The 21632-nt window shown below is 44.3% G+C and overlaps 1 protein-coding gene across 2 annotated transcripts in view; it reads right to left on the reverse strand.

The window, feature by feature from the left end:
- CSMD2 (CUB and Sushi multiple domains 2) overlaps positions 1–21632 on the reverse strand; it is a 598960-nt gene that overhangs the window by 221789 nt on the left and 355539 nt on the right. For both annotated transcript variants that reach the window (XM_044237753.1, XM_044237754.1), the window contains one exon: positions 20974–21156. In XM_044237753.1, the coding sequence (XP_044093688.1) occupies positions 20974–21156 (183 nt within the window). The remainder of the gene's footprint in view (positions 1–20973; positions 21157–21632) is intronic.

Raw genomic sequence — 21632 nt, forward strand, 5'->3', positions numbered from 1 at the left:
TGTCCATCAACAGATGAATGGATCAAGAAGATGTGGTATATATACACAATGGAATACTATGCAGCCATCAAAAGAAATGAAATCTTGCCATTTGCGACAACATGGATGGAACTAGAGCGTATCATGCTTAGCGAAATAAGTCAAGCGGAGAAAGACAAATATCATATGATCTCCCTGATATGAGGAAGTGGTGATGCAACATGGGGGCCTAAGTGGGAAGGAGAAGACTCCATGAAACAAGATGGGATAGGGAGGGAGACAAACCATAAGTGACTCTTTTTTTTTTTTTTCCAATTTATTTATTTTCAGAAAAATAGTATTCATTATTTTTTCACCACACCCAGTTCTCCATGCAAGCTGTGCCCTCTATAATACCCACCACCTGGTACCCCAACCTCCCACCCCCCCACCACTTCAAACCCCTCAGATTGTTTTTCAGAGTCCATAGTCTCTCATGGTTCATCTCACCATAAGTGACTCTTAATCTCATGAAACAAACTGTGGGTTGCTGGGGGGAGGGGGGTTGGGAGAAGGGGGGTAGGGTTATGGACATTGGGGAGGGTATGTGCTTTTGGGTAAATTGGAAGGGGAGATGAACCATGAGAGACTATGGACTCTGAAAAACAATCCGAGGGGTTTGAAGTGGCAGGGGGGTGGGAAGTTGGGGTACCAGGTGGTGGGTATTATAGAGGGCACAGCTTGCATGGAGCACTGGGTGTGGTGAAAAAATAATGAATACTGTTTTTCTGAAAATAAATAAATTGGAAAAAAAAAAAAAAAAGAAAGTGCCTAGCCCCTCTGGAAGTAGTTATACTTATAGATATCAACCTTGGATAAACCTTTAAATCAGAGGGCTCTGCCATTGCTCAGACTTTTGAAAACTGACAAAGGTGGGAAACTCATTAACAGGTGTGTGCATAATTACTGTGTGTAATATCAGATCATTATTTGATACAGTCTTGAGTAGGAAACACAAGGGGCTTGTTGGAAAACCCTCTCTTACTATCATCTCTTTTGGTGTTGTCCTTGATGGCTTCACTGCTTTCAAAATGATAATTCAATTATGGGGAGGGGGTCCTGACAAAGAAAAACAAAATCCAAAGATGATATTTAAATAATGGATGATGCATAGATTACAAAATGAAGATATGATGTTCATGATACTTTATGGCCCAAAGCATTGACACAGATCAAATAAACTATTTTTAAAAAGTACAAGAGTTGACTATGGACTCTGAAAAACAATCTGAGGGTTTTGAAGGGGCAGAGGGTGGGAGGTTGGGGTACCAGATGGTGGGTATTATAGAGGGCACGGATTGCATGGAACACTGGGTGTGGTGCAAAAATAATGAATACTGTTATGCTGAAAATTTAAAAAACAAGTACAAGAGTTGGAGAAAAATATACTAATCTGAAATCAGAAGCAATGAAGACATACAAATGGCTATCAGACACATGAAAAAATGTTCATCATCACTAACCATCAGGGAGATTCAAATTAAAATCACATTGAGATACCACCTTACACCAGTTAGAATGGCCAAAATTAGCAAGATAGGAAACAATGTGTGTTAGAGAGGATGTGGAGAACGGGGAACCCTCTTCCACTGTTGGTGGGAATGCAAGTTGGTGCAGCCACTTTGGAGAACAGTGTGGAGATTCCTTAAGAAATTAAAATTAGTGCTTCCCTATGACCCTGCAATTGCACTACTGGATATTTACCCCAAAGATACAGATGTAGTGAAAAGAAGGGCCATCTGTACCCCAATGTTTATAGCAGCAATGGCCATGGTTGCCAAACTGTGGAAAGAACCAAGATGCCCCCTTCAATGGGCGAATGGATAAGGAAGATGTGGTCCATATACACTATGGAGTATTATGCCTCCATCAGAAAGGATGAATACCCAACCTTTGTATCAACATGGATGGGACTGGAAGAGATGATGCTGAGTGAAATAAGTCAAGCAGAGAGAGTCAATTATCATATGGTTTCACTTATTTGTGAAGCATAAGAAATAACATGGAGGACATGGGGAGATGGAGAGGAGAAGGGAGTTGGGGGAAATTGGAGGGGAGATGAACCATGAGACACTATGGACTCTGAAAAACAATCTGAGAGTTTTGAAGGGGTGGGGGGTGGGAGGTTGGGGGAGCCTGGTGCATAAACAATGAATTCTGTTACACTGAAAAGAAATTAGATTTAAAAAAGAGAAGTAAGTAAAGATAAAGAGGATCTATAAAATACTATGAGTGTGTGTATATGTGTTATATGAAACTATGTGGCCTTCAAACAGGGAGCATCACCCTCTTTACAAACACCCATGGAATATTACAGAAATGGACTTTATCTTAGGCTACAAGGAAATCTCCAGAAACCTCTCCACAAAGCAAAAACAGTGGGGTCATACTCTCTGTTCACAGTGCAAATGAACTAGAAATCAGTACTAAAAATACAGGAAAATCCCTAAATCACTTGAAAATTCATAGAACCCTTTCTTAAATAAGTTCTTGAGTTAAAAAAAGAAATGAAACCTGTCAATACAGACTAGTTATAATAATGAGGAAGATATCAGGTCAAAGCTATATTTCACAGAAAATTCATAGCCTTATTCATTATTAAATTGTTGAGAAATAAGTGAAATGAATGTTGAAACACAAAAGTTACAGAGAGAATAACTGAGCAAGATGAAGGAGAGAAGGGAGAATAAACTTAGTGAAGATAAAAATAGAAAAAAATAATGGGAAAGACCCACAAATAAGAAACTTCTCATGAAATAAAAAGAGAGAAGCCACATATACATAAAGAAAGGATAGTAAAATTAAGGAGATATGTTAATTATTAAAGAATAGTATGTATAACATAATAATAAATTTGAAATCTTGACAAAACAGAATTTCCTAGGAAATACTGAATTACCAAACTTGTGTGAAGAGAAAAATGCAAGAAAACTGGAATGTACTTAAGGAGTAGGTGGTTTTGTGGCTAGAGCTTTAAAATTTTAAACACACCATAATAGCCGTGCTGTTTAAATTAATTTTGATACAAATACTCCCATAAAACAGTATATATGATATACATACTCACACCCACCTACTCACACACCAACATACCCAGAGTGTAAAAAGAAATCCCATATGCAAAGTGTTAGCAAATCAAATTCAGCCCTACAACAATGAACAAACACAGCTTATACAATGAAAACAACAAAACTTTACTGATAGGCAGAAAAGAAAATATAAAAATGAGAGACGCATTATTTTTCTGGATGACAGTTCATATTATTAAAATGACAATTATCCTCAAGTCATTGTATACATTGAACAAATTTCAGGCACAGCCCACACAAATATATATATTTTTTCTGAAACTTGAAACAATTGTAAGATCCATCTGTTGCATGAAGGCGAAAAGAGCCAGTGTCTCCTAAAAGAGATGAGAGTAATACATATGGGATGCCCATCAGCAATCTCTTACAACAACCCTCTGAAGCGTATACTATTGTCCGCATTTTATAGGTGCAGAAGTTGAGTCCAGGTAGTCAAGTAACCTGTCCCCAGTCATAATGCAAGGGGTGATGGGCTGGGATATGAACCCAGCCATATGGGTTCCAGAATCCAAACTCTTAGCCATGACACCTACTTTTTCCCAGCAAGGAGGCCTTACCCACTCAGATATTGAAACATATTCTAAAGCTGTAATAGTAAAATCTGTATTGTATTAGCTCCAAATGAGAGAGAAATGGGGCCAAAAAAGAAAATTTCAGAAACAGACATGGACATCTAAAAATTTAGTATATGAATATGTGGGCTTTTCACATTGGCAGGGTAGAAGTGGATGGATCAATAAAGGATGCTGGGACAAATGGCTAACCAGTTGTGGAAAAATTAGATTCATACCTCACTCAACGCACCACAGAACTACTCGGGGAAGAAAAAGAAAAAGCACTATTCGTATAATCTCAGAGATGGAGAAGGACTTTCTCAGCATTACACCAAAGCAGGAAATCATATGGGATGGTATTTTTTAATTACAGAAATAAGAAACTTCTGGATTTTAAAAAGTCACCATAAACAAAACCTCAATACTGAGGAGCAAAGGGAGAGAGAAATATCTGCAGGTTACTACAGTTAAATATTTGCTATATATTTAATATTTAGTATATATATACTAAGTTATTTACTATGCTTACCATATATGGAACAACAATTCAATAAAAAGGTAACACTCAAAATAGAAATATGGGCCAAGGAAATTAAGAGGCCACTAACAGGAGAATAAAGCTGGTCAACAGAGATGCAGGAAACGTACAATATTATTGGAAAACAGAAACATCAAGCGACAGAGCTCTCAAGTTGGCAAAGGAAAAACAGACAGCATGGAACTTTGCAAGAGAATGGAGAAAAGCTGGCAAGACAGATGGAGACCAAGCATCTGAGGGAGGAGGAAAAACAGGAGAGTGGTTTCTAGAAGGAGGGACACTTTGTTCTGAAACACAGTGGAGCATCTGAGGAGGACAGAAAGCCACCCTTTGGGTTTTAATGACAAGAGGTCGTTGGCAACTTTGGTGAGAGCAGTCTCTGGGTGTGGGGGACACAAAGGTCAGAAAGGGCAGGTGACAAGGGAGCGGGAGCTGAGGAATGGATGCAGCAGGGAGGACGTCCTGTCAAGGAAGTCTGGGTGTAAAAAGGAGCATTAGAGAATGGGCAGAGTGATGCAGGGTGTGAAGGAAGAGCTTTACTTCTAAGTTAAGAGAGACTAAGGGACATTTAAATGGTGACGGGCAGAACTCGGCAGATGGGGAGAGGCTGGAGAGACAGAACAAGGACAGATTCCACATAAGGCAAAAGATTCCTAAGAAAGTGGGAGGTGAGGGAGACTATAGCAAGATTTTTGAAACAGTCCATTAATTACTAGTTGTGAAAGTGATGTGGTGGGTACTGAGTTGTTGGATGCTAACAGAAAAAAAAAGAGAGAGAAAAGGAAAAAAGGAAGAGAATGGAAATTATCTGAGCACACTGTAAGTAGTGAAGGTAAGTACTGTTTGTAAATCGTCTGCTTCACTTAGTGCAAGTGTGTATACCGCGTTGTATTTCTTACTGAGCTCGAAGGTGTTCACATATCCCTGATTTAAAGCCTAAAGGGGATGTACAATCTACAGGGGGACTGCTTTTTGATGGGAGAGAAAAGTGAACATCTCCATTATAAAGCAGAGAAGGATGGGAAGGAGTATCATCTACAGGCTGGGTGTCTTTGGTATTTGCAAGTTGAACACGGTTGTCTGCCTGCCATGTGGGAGGCAAGGTCACTCTCCAGTGCCAGGTGCGGGCAGGGGCCGCTCATGGGTTTGAGGGGGAGCAGTGAGGGGACAGCTTCCATGGAGAAGAGAACAATAGGCTGCCTTGAGAAGCACAGATGGATGGGCTGATGCTGCTGCAGGCTCCAGCGAGCCCGGCACCCAGGGAATCTGCAGCAGCAACCACTGGCCTGGTTGGGCGATTTTCTCCAGCAGTGCTCAGCCAAGCAGGAGAAGCCCAGTCAGGTTGTTCTTGCTTCATTGTGGATCTCTGGACTGGTGAACTGAGGCAGCTCTGCTGATGAATGCTTTAGCTGAGCTGGAAGCAGAGGCTTCACAAACCCACTCTTGAATGTCTTTGGCTTGCTCAGAAGCTCGGTGTGTTCGTGTTCATCAGAGTTATCTTAACATCATCTCTGGCACTGGAGCCTGGCAGAAGTTTTCATTGAACTTCACTGGGGCTGTGGAAGTGGTGAGAAGTTCTCAAAGTCACATGCTGGAGGGGTGAAACTACACCCTTGATTGGCTCACCCTTATCCTAAAGGAGATTAGGTTCAAGTGTCGTTCTCTTTGAGAATACTGAGGACGTCTTGCAGAAACTCCCACATTCCAAAGGGAGCATTAGGATCAGTGGGCGATGCTGGCCACGTGTTTCTGGAGCACACGCTATGTCCTCTTAAATTCATACTGGATTTAATTCCATCCACAGGCCATGAATTGTGCTCATGGTTTTCTGTTCCTTTTTTTGTTTGTTTGTTTGGTCCCAGGCGAGCAAGATTGGGATGCTGGTGTCCTGAATTAGACAGGCAGGGCCTTCAACAGAGCTGATCTCCCCCTAATTCCTGAACCATGTCCATTCTGTCCTCCATCACATCCACTCACTTTCACTTTTCCCACCTCTGGCTCTGGCTTCCCTTCACAGTCAACCACAAGCTTTCCTCCTCTACCTGACATTCACACTGTGGAATATGAAGGGATCGATTTCAGGGTTGTCTACCTCTAGCTCACAACCTCTCTAGGGCACCCCACCCCACACATGACCCCTCAATGTATGCCCCCTGGAAAGATAACCCTTCTGAGCCCCAGACCTGTATATCCTGTGGTCTTGGCAATGTCTCCACCTTGCCCAAGGATCCTTGGAGCACCAGCCCTGTGCCAAACACTGCTCCAGGTATGAGGGATATGGGTTGGCAACCAACAAGGCAGAGAAGCAAGCCCTCAGCTCTCGTGAGGTTGATACTGTAACAGAACATAAGCCTGGGCGAAGGGAAAAAGTGAATGTAGTGGGAGTGACCTACTTCCAATGAGGAGGTGAGAGATGGCTTGTGTGAGCAAGGAGCCAGACATCAAAGGGAAGGCCACTGCAGATGGGGGGAATGAGCTTGGTACATGTGAGGGACAGAAGGGGGAGCTCTGTGGCAGAAGCAAGGTGAACCCTAAAGCGACAAGGAACGGGAGATGACATGAAGAGGATGGCAAAGGGCTTTCAGACCATGAGAAGGAGTTTGGATTATGTCACAGCAGATTAAACTAAATATGTTCAATACTGAATTCTGAAGTCTTCTTTCCCAAAACTGGTTCTTCTGGATTCTAGGGTCTGGAATGTTCCCTGGTGTCAGCCAATGTTTCAGCCTTGTCATCACTCAGTGATTGGCTTTTTTCTTACCACCACCCAGCCACTCCTGCTTTATGCCACTGCTTCCCAAGTAAATTCCAGTCACTGGGGTCCTCCTGCACGTGGCAGACTGGGGAGGGAACCGTCTGACGTACATCTCTACTGAGGATCCCACTGGGATCTCAAATGCATGTCCAAAATTGAATTCTTTATCTATTTTTCTAAGCCTCCCTCATTCCTTATCTCCATGAATGACAATACCCAGTTACCTAAGCAAAATATATCAACTCCTCCCTCATTCCCATATCCAATCAGTAACTAACTTCAGTTGATTCTATCTCTTCAAAATCTCTTGTACTTGTCACATCCCCATCACGGCCCTATTAAGTTAAGGCCCTCTTCCTGCTGCAATAGTCTACCTGGTTTTCTGGCTTCAAAGCTCACTCCCTCTGAATCCATCCTCTGTAGTGGCTCCAGAGTGATTTTCATAAATCACAAATTCTCATGATGTTACATCCTTTCCTGGACCTCTTTAAATACTCCCTACTGCACAGAGGATAAAACCCAAACTCCTCAAAAGGGCACAAAAGACCCTCAAAGACCTAAGATAAGACCCTTCCATTCCCCCACCCCATCCTACATCCCAGCTGTATTAGATGACTCACAGCCCTACAAATGTGCAAAGCTAACTCCATGTCTTGCCCAGGTCTTTTTTCCTTTCTAGAAAGGTCTCTCTTCCTGTCTACCTGGAAAGCTCTGTTAGGTATCATATCTCTTGAGTGGTGTGGGTGCCTCCCACCATTCATTTATTCTTCCTGGTTGCAGTCACAGAGTCTGTACACCAGGTTCAACTCACTCAGTGCCTGCGATGGCTTTGCCCTATCTGCTTGACTTTCTACCTTCTGCCACAAGAACAGAATGTTCTATGTATGGACTGGTCCTTCAGCCTGGATGGCAGAATGAGAGGCTTTGTAGAACCTAGCCAAGCCCCACAGAGCTGTAACTGACCTACAGCCCTCATGGGATATGAATGAGAAATAAATGTTCTTACAGTCCACTGAGATTTTTGGACTGTTGATAACAGAGCAAAAGTCAACTAATACACTATAAAGAGGGATGTGAAGAACTCAGAAAGTGAAGGACTACCTTTTGGATAAGGCGGTTAGAGAAAGCTTCTCTGGGGAGGTGGCAGCTAACAGGTGATTAGAAGGACCCAGCCACCCAATGAACATTCCAACATGGTAAACTGCAAAGTGCGAGGGCACTGGGGTAGGAAGGATTTTAGAGACTCTGAAGATCTGAAAGAGGACCAGTGAGTCTGGACAGAGTAAGCGAGGAGGCAAGTAGTATGGGATGAATGTAGAGGTAGGAAGGGGTCAGTCATATAGTGGTTCATAGGCCTTTGGCTCAGAGAATTCCCTCAGCATCCAAAATATTCAACTGAGGATCAAAACCTTTCTTGGCATAAAGTCTCTTGGGTCATGGTTAGGGTAGCCACATAATGCATTGCCTAAATTGGGACACTTTTGAGAATACTAATAATTACTTTAGGACACAAGATACAAACTGGAATAGTCCCAAACAAATCTAAATGTATAGTCACCCCACTCATGGTCCTTTTATTTCCCTTATACAAGAACATTCTCTAGCTTAAGGGGGTAGCTTCTGCCTCAAGCTCCCCATTCACAATCCAATCCCCTTCGGGAGCTGGAATCTTAAACTGAAGCTCTTAAACTGTGGTTCTGATAAGTGCTAAGTTCTTGCCTCCCACAACCAGAACCCGTTCCCTGTACCTCTTGAGAGGCTGGCTAAGTTCTTGGCCTAAACAGACAGTGCCACTCGTGTTCAGCTTTTACAATGACCCGCCTGCAGCCATGATTGCTTCTTGCCACACCTCTGGAATAATGCCTGCCCAAACCATTCCTGGTGCTTACACTAACCTTTAGACCCTATTCAAAGCCAGGCTCTGATCTGGGGTCGGATGTGCTCTTTAGCTGTTGACTGAGGACTCCTGTCACCAGCTCCCAGGACAGGTCTAGAACCTTATGGAACAAAGCATGACAGAGTCCCTGCTCTGCACTCATGGGAAGAGGCTGAGTTTATACTCTTGGGGCTCATCTTTTACCTTGAAAACAGACCATAAATTCTTTGAAAAATAGACATAGCCAAGCCAAGCCAGTATCCCCAAACTGGAAGAAATGGGAATCCTTAAAAATTTGGGTTTGCCTGATTTCTCTCTCTTACTAGTTATATGCCTTTTGGTGGGGGGGGATGGGAGGCTACTTCTTCACTGACTTTATTTCCACATGCATAAAAAATGGGACTAATAACTTCTAAATCACAACTCTGTGTGAAGATTCACTTTGATGATGCTTCTCAAGGTGCTGAGTGTATACTACCTGGGCATGTGGAAGGTATAAAATCAATTTTTCTTGAATTTGAAATGAGGCATTTCCCCCTCTGATGCTGATGGTTGTTTCTCCACACATGCTCCTGGTTAACCTATCTCTGAGTCTCAGCCAGCCCACTGAGGTGGCAGGAGAGGCATCTCCCCACTCCTCCCCTAGCATAGCCCATTGCTCAACTAAGCAAGACTCCAGACCAAGGTTTGCTCTTTGGTCCTTAGTCCCTCTTTTCCTCAATGAGTGAGAGGGTAACTCCAAATCCAGAAGATCCTGACAGAAGTCATTTGCAGGAATGGTTGAGGGCTTGGTCACTACCTTCTACACTTGGTGCTATCTTCTATGGGAAGACCAACTTATAAAAGGAGACATAGTCTATCAGCTACAAGGGGGCACCTGGTGCTGAAGAGATCTATACCTAAGTAGTATATATGCTGTCAGTCTTGAGTTTTGTCTGGGACTCTGATGAGCTATGCCATGAGAGATGAAGAGGGGGTGCCTCAGTGACCCAGTCTTCCTTAAGGCTAAGGAAACGTGCATCTCATTGTTGTCAGGTCCCTCAGCTGCCCATGCCCAAACCCTGGGATCCCTGAGTGATACTCATAGGATTCTTTCTTTGCCACAGGAGCAGATCTCAGTCAACTAAGGGATCAACTCCCGCAGATTATTATCCTGGTGGCCAAATACAGGTATTAACTGCGGAAAAAAATTGTGTTGGAGTGACACAGCCCAAGAGCCCAAATCTTCCCTAATGGGGAAGGGGAATTCAAGAAATAGTGTAGATTATATCTTCAATGGCTCAGAGGTGCTCCTGGGATTGTACTTTGGGGTGTGCAGTGCCTGTCCTCTTCATCTGAGTCCTTTCAGAGAGCCTTACCATCTTTTTTAAGGCTGTTCAATAAAGTGTCTTCACACAGAGTCTGGAACCAGCCTTAGTCCTAGCCACTCAAAGCCCAGTCATACCTCAGACTATCACCCACTGAAGACTGGAACACCTGGTGGCTGTTTTCCATGATCATAAGGAAGTATGTTTGAATTTCCCTCCAAAGGAATCCACAAGGATCCAGGGGACTTTACAGCTGACCTGAGAGAGCTGCCTTTAGGACTATGGGAGAGTCTTCCTAACTCCAAGGGCAAGATGGGAGTTAATCAGCTTATGGCAGCAGCCCTGTTCTTGTCCCACCTTCCCCGGGGTCACTAGAATACTGCTTTTGTACAAAATGACTGAAGGAAGACCTATAAATCCAAGAGGGGTAGTCCAAGAATCTCCTAGAAAGCCAAGCTCCAGAAGAAGTGAGTGGTAACTTTCCCACCAACCACAAAGCCCAGTGACACCCAGGGCCAATGTCAATGTAATTATGACCAAGTTAGATGACAAATTTGGTCAAAGGGTCACAGAATGGAGGAGGGGTACAAGTAGAGAGAGCTTCAAGCCCCAAGTCTTGAGCCAGCAGCTATGAAAACAGACCCTCCTTGGTGAAACTGTTTCCTCCATAGTTCTCTTAGTCAAACATGGCAGAGCACAGTGGAGAAAGCATGGTCTGTAGTGAGAACACACTTAGGACACACATAACTTTGGAAATCTTACAGAGAAAAGAACCTATTAGCCACAATCCCACAGATGAAAACCGAAGTGAGAATGGCAGATAGATGCCATCCCCACTTACAAGCAGAGGTCGCAGTCCAGGATTAGACCCCTAAGGCTTGGTCAGTTTTCCCAGCCTTGTTTCACCCAGGTAGCTATGGTCCCAAGATACCTTGGACTAGGACTCCTAGCTGTAGGACCATAGCATTTGGACTGGGCCCTATACTCAGCTGTGTTTGCAGTTTGGTTCTGGACAGATTTCTGAGTTGGGCTGAAATTTTGCCTGTGCTATGATCCTCCAAGAAGTCTTCTGAGAATCTTTCGGTTGGGATAAATTCTTTTTCCTTTACATTCTGGGGGCACTTTGTGGCCACCTCTATTATTGTAATAATTCGAAGACTGCTTTATAACACAAGTATGTGCTCATCACATTCACTAGAGTATGAGCACTTAGAGGGCAAGAGCCATGCTAGAATCATCCCCATTCCTCTCCTAGTGCTGAGCACAATGCTCAGTTTGCAGTAGCTCCTCCCAATTCACATTTTGCTGTGTTCAAACGAAACAAGAGGCAGGCAACAGCACCAAGTAGTAATGTTCAGAGGACTGGACCTTGCAACCCTAGGGCATATCAACGTGGAGGTCAGTATTTCTTGGATGACAGGAAGTTACTGCCATCATGATGACTGGCATCATGGGTTATGGAAATCTTAGGTTGGTTAGACTCAAAACAATAATATATGGACACATATGTCATAGCCTCATGCCCAAAGAGGCTGCTGTCTTGTTGGGACCAAACCCCTCAGCAAGGATGTAAAACTTCCCTGCAAACAACTGATACACACAGACAGTGGGAGTTCCATATTAGTGGCCTACAGAGCTGACCTAGCATCTAGATCTCCTAGGAAGGTTTTAGAACCACAGTGTCTGGGATCTATCCCAGACCTGCTGAATCAGAATTTCTGGGGATGAAGATTCTGTATTTTAAAAACCCTATGAGTAACTCTAATGATTAGCCACACTTGGGCCCATTTGAGAGTGGGCAGGGCCATGGAGGACATGTCATTTCCCCATAAAATATCTGCCTATTTAAAAACAAAGTGATAATAAGTGATGTTTATGGCCCCCACTGGCCTTTTAGGGAGTGTTGACTCTACTTCTTTGAACATGCTGGCAGTCTCCTCCAAAGAACATCCCTTAATCTTTGCTCAATCAGACCTTGCTCAGATCAGTTGACAACCTTCATTCCATGGGCTCAGTCCTTAGAGCCAGATCCTGGGCCCAGGCTCAGACATGCCTCACAGTCATGGGAAGGCCCAAGCCCTCAAACCGATGGAGTGAGGTCTGAGCATGGCTCCAGAGTTGGCATCTGGTGGTTCATGAGGAATCCAGCATGTCCATACACCCAGGAGTTTCAGGACTCTCCTCTGTCACTCCTGTCCCAGTGTGTGCCCCTGCCCAGGGACTGGACTTCTGTTCTGGTTGTTATTTTCTTCTCTAATCCCTTCTGTAAGGAAGGCCCTTTTTAGTACCATAGCCTCTGGCTGGGACAGGGCTACCCTGCAGGGGTAGGCTGCCTTCTCAGTGAGGACTTGATTCAGCCCAGAAGCTGCCTTCTTCTACTAACATCTACCTGTTTAGCAGTTTAAGGTAGCAAGTGATGTATGACCCACACTGGTCTGGTAGGACAAGTGTTGACTCTACTTCCCAAGACGTCCTGATAGGAAATGTTGGCAGCCACCTTTATGAACCATGCCTTTGTCCAGGGTCAGTTCTCCCAGCCCTGGCTTACCCTCCCCAGCCTGACCCTATGGTTCTAGAATGCTTCCCCACCCTGACTGCAGTGTCCCTCCCCCAGTGCAGGGGTAGACATAGATCCTCCCCACCTCCCACCACCACCAGGATGTTGTCCAAGGAAGACTCCTCTGGATTACCAGAGGCCCTTACACAGAACAGCTACCACCCTCTCTCCCATCACCGCCAAACCTCTGCATAGCACTAGGTCTTCAGTGTTTGTGTTCTTGAGGACTTGGTAACGAAGGGGGCCCCAGAATCCCTCACGCTGTTTTTCAACTTCTAGGAATTGGCCTGAAATACACATCTGGACCAAAGCAATCCCCAGGTTCCCTGCCCCTCTCCTGGGGCCACCTGTGGTCTAATGAGGCCTTTAAGGAAGCCTAGAGAACTAAGCAGAACATGACATCAGCAGAGGATGCTCATACAGCCCTTGTTACAGCCCCTTGCCTCAGAACACAAGCAGCGCCCAGGAATATTATGTCTCACACTGAGGCTGATGCTTTCAAACCTCAGCTGATCCCAATTCTGGCTCCAAATATTTGAAAAAGGCAATTTCCAAAGAGTCTAGCTATTACAATCATATTTTCTGGGCCAAAGGAAAGGATGTTTGAAATTGTTCTTGTCCTGGAAAACCTGAGAGTATATATTTACAGGGAAAGTCAGGGCTCAGCTATACAGAAGAGGCAAAAAGGGACAGGCTTCACCTGTGCATGGGGCATTGAGGTCGAGGTAGGAGGGGAGTGAAAAAAGTACCTGCCTATTTAAAAATAAAGGTAGCAAGCAATGCATGTGACCTATATGAAGAAAACCACAAAGCTGTTATATTTAGAAAAATGAAAGTAGACGAACAAAAAGAGTGACATGCTATGTTTCTGGGCGGGAAGCCTGTGTATTATAAAAATGCCTATTTTCCTCAAGTTAATTTATGGTTTAATAGGAGCACACATACAAAATCCCAATAGGATTTTTTTTTTTACTCTGACAAAATGATTCTAAAATTAATCTTGAACAACAAACAGATGAGAATAACAATGAACATTTCTGAAAGAGAAAATAATTAAGGGAGGAAGGAGTAGTTTCCAGCTCTGCCAGATATTAGAACATATTATAAAACAACAATTAAAATTATTCAATGCCGGTGCTAAGATAGAAATAGAGCAGCAGAACAAAGTGGTGTCTCAAGAAATAGACTTAACCGCATGTGAGGATTCAGTATGTGATAAAACAATTCATTTCCCTCAAATCAGAAGGGAAATGAATTGCTTAATACATTGTGTTGGAAAACTGCTTAATAGTTTGGACCATACATTCTACATTCATCTAAATAAACTCCAGATGGATTAACAAATTATATTTTTTTAAAAAATCAAATTACCCACAAATAACCAAAAATAGAACAAACTGCTTCTCAGATCTGTGACAGAATGATAACTCTGTCAGCATTGAAGGGAAATCACAAATATTGAAGGTTTGTCTACATTAAACAAGTGTACGATGCAAAATAATAAAAAAAAAAGTGGGGGGGGATGAAGAGACTGGGAAAATATATACACCACATATCATGAAGAGTTTCTCACCACAATGGAGAAAGAGTGCTTTCAAGTTGTAAAGGAAAATACCACACAATACTCCTGAAGCCACACTTCAGCGCAGGCAGGATCACAAATAACAAATAACAGGACTGGACCTTGGCCAGCTAGTGAAAAGTCAGGACTGGAGTCTCTATCTCAAATGCTGTGTTGGAAATCCCGACATCACTTTCATACCCCTTGGCCTGCCAGGGATGTGTCTCCAGTCTGGGGGTACCCAGTAGTCTCTCTCCAGTACCTGCTCCCATGGACCCCTCCACCTCCCTTCTTCCACTCACATACACTGGCAGTGGCCAAACCCTGTAGGGACCGCTGTGAACCAAGGACCCAGATGGGTGATGTGTCCCTGTGTGCACAGGTGTGTGTGTACCAATGAATCCACTGAATACCTCCCTGTTGCAGAGGCCCAACCCCCCCGGCTTCTCTCAGGACCCAGTGCTATCCCTTGGATGTCCCCATTCCAAAAGGAGCACGACTTTGTACTCCTTTCAGGCCCCACTGTTCCCATAGTGATGACTTTTCTATGCTTCATGAGAAGGGGGGGCCTGTTGCTCCCCTGTTCAGCATCCACCATAGTATCTGCCCCATCACAGGCATTCAGCAAATATTTGTTAAATAAAAGAATGACTCTTCATGGGATGGATCCTAAATGCACCCGTGTCACCAATGTTTTCTAGTTGAAAACTAAATTTTGAACCATAAGAGCACCCTTTAAGTTATATAATTACGTCTCTTTACACATCAGAGTGAGAAGTTTGAGGTCAAAGGCTGTGTCCAGCCCATCTCTGGAGTCACAGCCCTCATCACAACACGTGGCACCTTACAGAAGTCGACAAGGGTGTGCTGGTGGGGATGTATTCAACTTATACTTACGAAGTTAGCAATTTCATAAAAGGGGATGCAAATACTTGGGGTTTGGCAAGGCAGATAACGGGTACAAGCAATATGTTATATGATCTATTGGAAGAATACCACAAAGTTGTTACATTTAGAAAAGTGAACGTAGAGGAACATGAAAGAGAGACACACCATGTTTCTGCATGGGAAGACCGCATAGTATATGAATCATCTTCTTAATCATATAGCTTCTGTTATTGGCATTATGAACCGGCACAATATTTTTGGGGAGCAATATAAGAGTGTACACTGAGAGTCATAACAATGTTCATACTCTGGCCTGATGACCTCACTCCTGGAAACCTAGCCCAAAGAATTACAGTTCAAGAGAAGAAAGAAAAAAGCCACGTCCATGAGGATGTTCATTACAGCCTTATGTAAAACAAATAAACATGGCTGTTTGACTAAGTCACGACTCCATCCACTAAACAGAACATTCCATAGATACTAAAAATGGGAAGTATTAAAGGCACATAGCAACATGGTAAGATACACAATACAATGTGAACTTTGAAACACAGAATGTGAGTTGATATGTTCGCTTTGATTAAAACCACATGAAATATGTGTGCATAGGGGTAAGAGTAAAAAAAGAAGAGCCAAGATTGAATTGGTTTTGGGTTAAAGAAGTGAAATTAAGAGTATTTTATTTGTTTAAACCTTTAGATTTAAACCCTTAAAACACCAGAATATGCCAAGAGCCTGTGCTGAATTTTGACCTTTGAGCTCCAGATACTTCCTGAAAGAGTTCTAGCACATTATATAAGGTTAGGCACTAAGAGATTTCCCCTTCAACCCCATCCCCAGATAAGCAAGATCATCCTCAGAGGCCCTTCAGGTTAGGTTATGATTTGACAAGGAACAAGAATAGCCGTACCCTCTTATGCAGCTGAGATTGTATACAGTAGGTGCTCAATAAATCAAAGATGGACGGATAAATGGGTGGGTAGAAGAAATGAGAAAAAATAAAGATTAGGGAAATGCTTGGGTGCTGATATATTGCACATCGGTGTAGAGCATTCATACAGTTCCAACAAAGATCATGGGTCCCGCCTTCATGACTTTGTTTAATGCTTGTCAATCTCTGATACTTCATGAGGGGAACTCAGCCAACAGCATGCCCATACTCTGAGCTAGTATTTTTGTCCTAAGGCTCCCTTGTTCTTCCTGCTGCAGATGAACCCTTGGATTCTGGAAATCTAGCACAGTGGAGAGAGTACAGGGTTTGGAGTAGGAACCTGCTCTGTCAATGAACACTTCAAATTCCAGCCCAACCCTTAGGGGTTTTATAACCTCTGAGTTTGTCCCCTTGTCTCCTTGAACTTTGTTTTCATTGGTAAAATGAGAGAAGAAAATATGCCATAAAGTTGTAGGAAAGATTCATTATCTTCCCAAATGACATAAAACATTGAATAAATATCACATCCTCCTTTACCCCAAGCTTTCTCACTGCTACAATCCTACAGACTTTAAGCAGAGCCTCACTTAATGCAAAAACACAGATTTCTTCGTCCTTAGGATTGGGAAGTCTATAGTATCCTTGATTGGTGGGTCACAATCTCAGGTGGTTTTTCTCTCTGGGGATGTCTTTGGCAATGTCCAATAGGGAGACATTTTGGTCGTCACACTGGCAGCACGAGGGGTGTGTGTGCCACTGGCTTCTAGTAGATACAGGACAGGAATGTGGCTCAAACAACACACAGGACTGTCCCTCCTCCACCAAAAGAATTATCTGGTCCAAAATGTCAATAGTGCTGAGCTTGAGAATCTGGATGACCCTATGACTCCATGCACTCCATACACTCCATGTGTATGTATGTGTGTGTGTGCTCGCACGCGTGTGTGTGTGTGTCCAGTGAAGGACAGGGTGAGGGGATTTCAGGGGAACTCAGAGGTAAAATACAGGAGGGTAGTAGGAGAGGACCATTTCCTGCAACATTCCTACACGGAACACCCTCCTTTACCTGAAAACTCTTCAAGGCCCAGCTTAAGCCCTCTATTCTCTGTGACATTTTCTTGGGACACCCAAGGACCCACTTCTCCCTCCCTGGTCTCTTAAGGTTTGGCTGCTGATTCCCATCTTACACTGTAACCATCCCAGGGGGCCCTGCCTTCACATTTCACACCTATGCCCGTATACATTAGGAGCTGAGCAATTAGGGTTCACACCTTCTCCCAATGGTTTACAAAATGGTGAAGAAAGCCTGAAGTCTTGGCATATCTCTGGTGGAGCCTGTTTTGAAACTTCTTTGGAAAGTGGCTGCTAATGGACTGATAATTGGTTTCCTTGGCTTTCTTATGAAGTGTGAAGCGTTCTGTGAGCCTGTCAACAAAGCATCAAGTATCTGCACATCTCCATCAGAGTTATTTGTCCCTTCCCTCCTCTTGTAGCTCTTGTGGTGGAGACTAACTGGACATAGTAGCATGGGAAGGGCCCTCTCTTCTTTTGCAAGGAATGGGGTGAAATGGGCAGAGCTGGGAAAGGGAAGAAAACGCACAGCCTGGCCAGAGCATGCCTACCAGGAGACCAGGTTGAGCACATTTCCCAGGCAGAGATTGAATAGCTCTGAATCCAATACGTGGTGCTTAGCACAGGGTATACACTCGGTAAATATTGTTGTATGGATGGAAAGGAGTACTACTTCCAACTGATTTTGAGCAGCGGTCTCTGGAGATGTGAATTAACTAAGGAAGAAGACAGTGAAAGGCAAGGATCTGGCTCCATTTTTTCTTTCAAAATGCTTTTCACTGTGAGAAACATCCTCTTCTTTAAAACCTCAATGAAAAAAGAGCATCTATCGAACATTTACTACTGTGAGGGCAGCTCAAAAGCCAATGCAATGATTCTGAAGTCGGCTTGCTGCAGAAAATGTTTGGGAACATGAAGGAAAGAGTGTATTTGTGTAGTCTCGGCAGGGCAATTTCCGAGTAAAGAGCTGTTTTGAAGAAAATGTTTTGAGAGAAGAACAATGTACCACTTTGCACTTCTTTGGACAATTGTTCATAGAAATTTGAACCATTAAAATTTTCCAATCTGCTTTTAAATCGTAAGAAGGAAAGAATAGTTCGTCTGCTAAATATTGTACTAATATTCATTGTGACTAACATGTGGGAAAATTTAGGGCGTTTATGTTAGGTGCTTTTGTATGTACATTTATCTCTATAAAATACAGAGACTGTATTCTTTTATGTTTCTATGGATGTTTATAGATGTCGGCCCTTTCCTAGTGACCACCCGCTATCGATACGTTTGATCTGGGGTCAGGGTCAGAACCCCAGTTTAACATATCCCTCAAGCAAAGTATATGACCTGCTCTGTCAATGACCCATTTTAGGAAGTGGTTTCCAAGCATTTGCTGTGGGCAGTGAGGGCTGTTCATGCCGTAAGGACTGTTCATGTTCTATAAATATAATCACTGAGCCTTCGGGTTTGGGGAGCCAGAATAGTGTGCTACCCTACCAGATGATTAGTAAACCAAAATTCAGTGAGAGGATGCCCCAGCCAGCATCATGATGCTGAGCCAGGACTGAAAAACAAGTCTTCAGAGTTTGAATCCAAAGTTATCGCTGTGCACCAGCGTACCTGAATGCCATCTCTCATCCCCAGTTAGACTGTGAGGTCCCTGAGGACAAAGCCCAGGACCCACGGAAGCATCAGCTTAGGGGCTGGGTACTCAGTAGGGAGCTGACAGTTGGCACACCTTTGACTTCATGGAGTAGGAAGATGACCTTGCTGTGTGATGCAAAAGCATGGGGCCAGCTGGCTCTCTGGCCTCCTTCAGACTCAAGCTGTGTTTGGTTATACCCAAATGACCAGGAAAAAAAACAAAACAAAAAAAAACCCCACAAAAACAAAACAAAACAAACAAACAAAAAACCTGAGCAATGGGAGTGCCAGGGGGATGCCAGCCCCCTACAACCCAGAATCATCCAGAAGATGAAATGCTGTGCTGGCCCCCCAGAGTGCCTACTTTGCAGTTCTCAATAAGCCTCCGGCTCCTCTTCCTTATTTTAAGCCACAGAGAGCACTGCTCCATACTTCCAGGACAACTCTGTCTTTGTTTCTTCTCAGCTCTTTGTAAGCAGTCTCCAGCTCACTGGAGGCTGCCAGCCTCAATCCTGGAAACGAAGAGCCTGCTGAGCAGCACTTCATGGCCCTCTGTTCTTATAGGAGGTTCTAAAAGGATTTCCTAAAACCCTTCCTCAGGGGCAAAAGGGCAAGGAAATTCTTGGAGGACTCGAGAGAGAGCCCTCAGATAATACTTTGCTGCCTCCATCTCTCAGCTTGTGAGGCAGGCAACTTAATCCTGTCCTAAGAAGCCAGCTGGCTCTGCTACCTACTTCATTCCCACCAGCTCTCTGCCCCAGTGGCCTGACCCTCTCCCAGTTCTCCCTGCCTTGTTTTACCTTTATCTTGATTTCCAAGATAAAGCCCCCATAATACCTGAGACTCCCACAGTCTATACTTTTGTCTTCTGAGGTCCTGCGTCCAATTTGTAGAGAAGAGCCCTGTTCCTTCTACCACCTCAGGCCTTTGTTCCTGCTTGCCCTGGGCTGCTCTTTGCCAATGTCCCCTGCCTCTCCTGGCCCCAGTCCCCTTGGTTCCCAGTGTGCCACAAGGCTAACACTGTTGGGCATGATATTCTAACCACATTCAGCCACAGAAATGGGTAGATTTCATGCAATTTTATTTATTTATTTTGCAACAAAGGTATATATCTAAGAGTGATTTGATGTGTATCTAAGAGCAATTTCTTCTTTAAATTTTTGCAAGGATCTTTGCATAAACTCACAAGTCATCATAAATTCTTTGTCAAAACAAAGTGATTTTTTGGTTTGAAAAGGTATGACCCAACTCACCAACTCATATGCTGTAGTCTTAGTCCTCATTGATGTTCCCTGGTAACCCCCAGACTATCCTCCCCCACTGCCCTGGGGGTCATTCTAGTTTGTAGCACCTGGAGACTCCAAGAAGCCCACTGAAGTGGGAGAAGTGATCAGAGGGTTGGGCTTCTGCCCTCCCATGAGAGAAGTAGATAGAAAGAGATGGAGAAAGTGGGCGATGTTTGGGGGAAGAGAAGCTGGAACCTTGACTTCTCAAGAGATCAAGTGGGCTCCTCCCTTTGCTGCACACAAGCCCCTCACACTTGCCAGTCTCACTGGGCCCAGAACTTAAAGTATTATTTTTGTCAGGAAGTATGGTCATCCCATCCCAGAGGAAGGAAGAAAGGCCTCCTTGATATTGCCATTGGATGGGCACTCCAGAGGATCAATAATCCGAAGACAGCTTGATTCCCCCATCCCTCCCTAACTCCAGTCCAAGAAGAAGCAATCTGAGGAAACTCCTCAGACTCTGGTAAGACTGTGGTTTCCCACCACACCTGGAGCCTGGTCCAGAGTCTACGATCTTACAAACCGGCCCATCCCTTCCACCCTGGCTCGAATGTATGGTGTCACTGGTGGCAACAAGGGCAAGGAACAAATGTCCAGGTCAGAGTCTCATGCACCAGGCCCTAGTGGCCTCTACCTTGCTCTCAAGGATCACCATGGATGGCAAGACATCATTGAAGAAGCCCCCCCTCCCCCCCACCACAAAGTTAAAGGCAATCATTTCCAGTGTACATTACTTCCAGAAACGAGTACCCAACCAGCAAGGTTGGGAAGAAGAGAAGAAAACGAGGGAAGCTGTTGCTATGACCTGTGAGGTTCCCAAGGTAGGGGCTCTGGATTAGCTAGAAAACGGGGCCCCCTGCCTCTTGGTGAAGACCCCAAAAAGGCCTTCTCCCCACTCACTTACACACACAGCCTGGCTTCTTAGCTGACCACTGGTTATTCTTTTGGCACGTGATTGCCTTCTGCCCCACCAGCTCAAAGGCAGGCTGGCACTCAAACTTGAGTGTGTCACCGTGGCGGAACCGGGAGCCTTCCCTCCGGCCGTAGGCAGGGATGCCGGGATCACCACAGCTGCCCTGCTCGATCTCTGGAAGACAGGAAGAGAAAACAGAGACAAAATGTGACTTCCTACCTCTCTTAGAGTGGGGGGTCCGTCCATGTTACACGCTCTGCTGCCCCTCTGCCTCAACTCAGTGCCCAGAGTGACACAGGTAAGACCTTTTATGAGAAGTCCTGCCATGTCCTGTTTAAAACCCCATCCCAGGATCAAGGGGCCTTCCGGCCAGTAATATCCCTAAGACTCTGGGTTCACACAGAGCCCTCGAGGGGCTTGGATATTTTCACTCAGTGGAGGTAGGTCTCCATACTCTGTGAGATACCTGTCCCAGAATCTGTCGCGAGCTTGCTGAACTTGCCTCTGCATTCAGAACGACCAGACAGACCTTCGGCTCAGTCCATTCCTGAGTGGCAAAGACAAGCATGAAATGAGGCGGCTTTGCTGCCTGCCATTCCCCAAACCAGAGATTAAGTGAGAATCAATATTCGCTGCCTTCTGACATGGAA

Source organism: Neovison vison, chromosome 2 (assembly GCF_020171115.1).
Source record: "Neovison vison isolate M4711 chromosome 2, ASM_NN_V1, whole genome shotgun sequence".
Lineage (NCBI taxonomy): Eukaryota > Metazoa > Chordata > Mammalia > Carnivora > Mustelidae > Neogale > Neogale vison.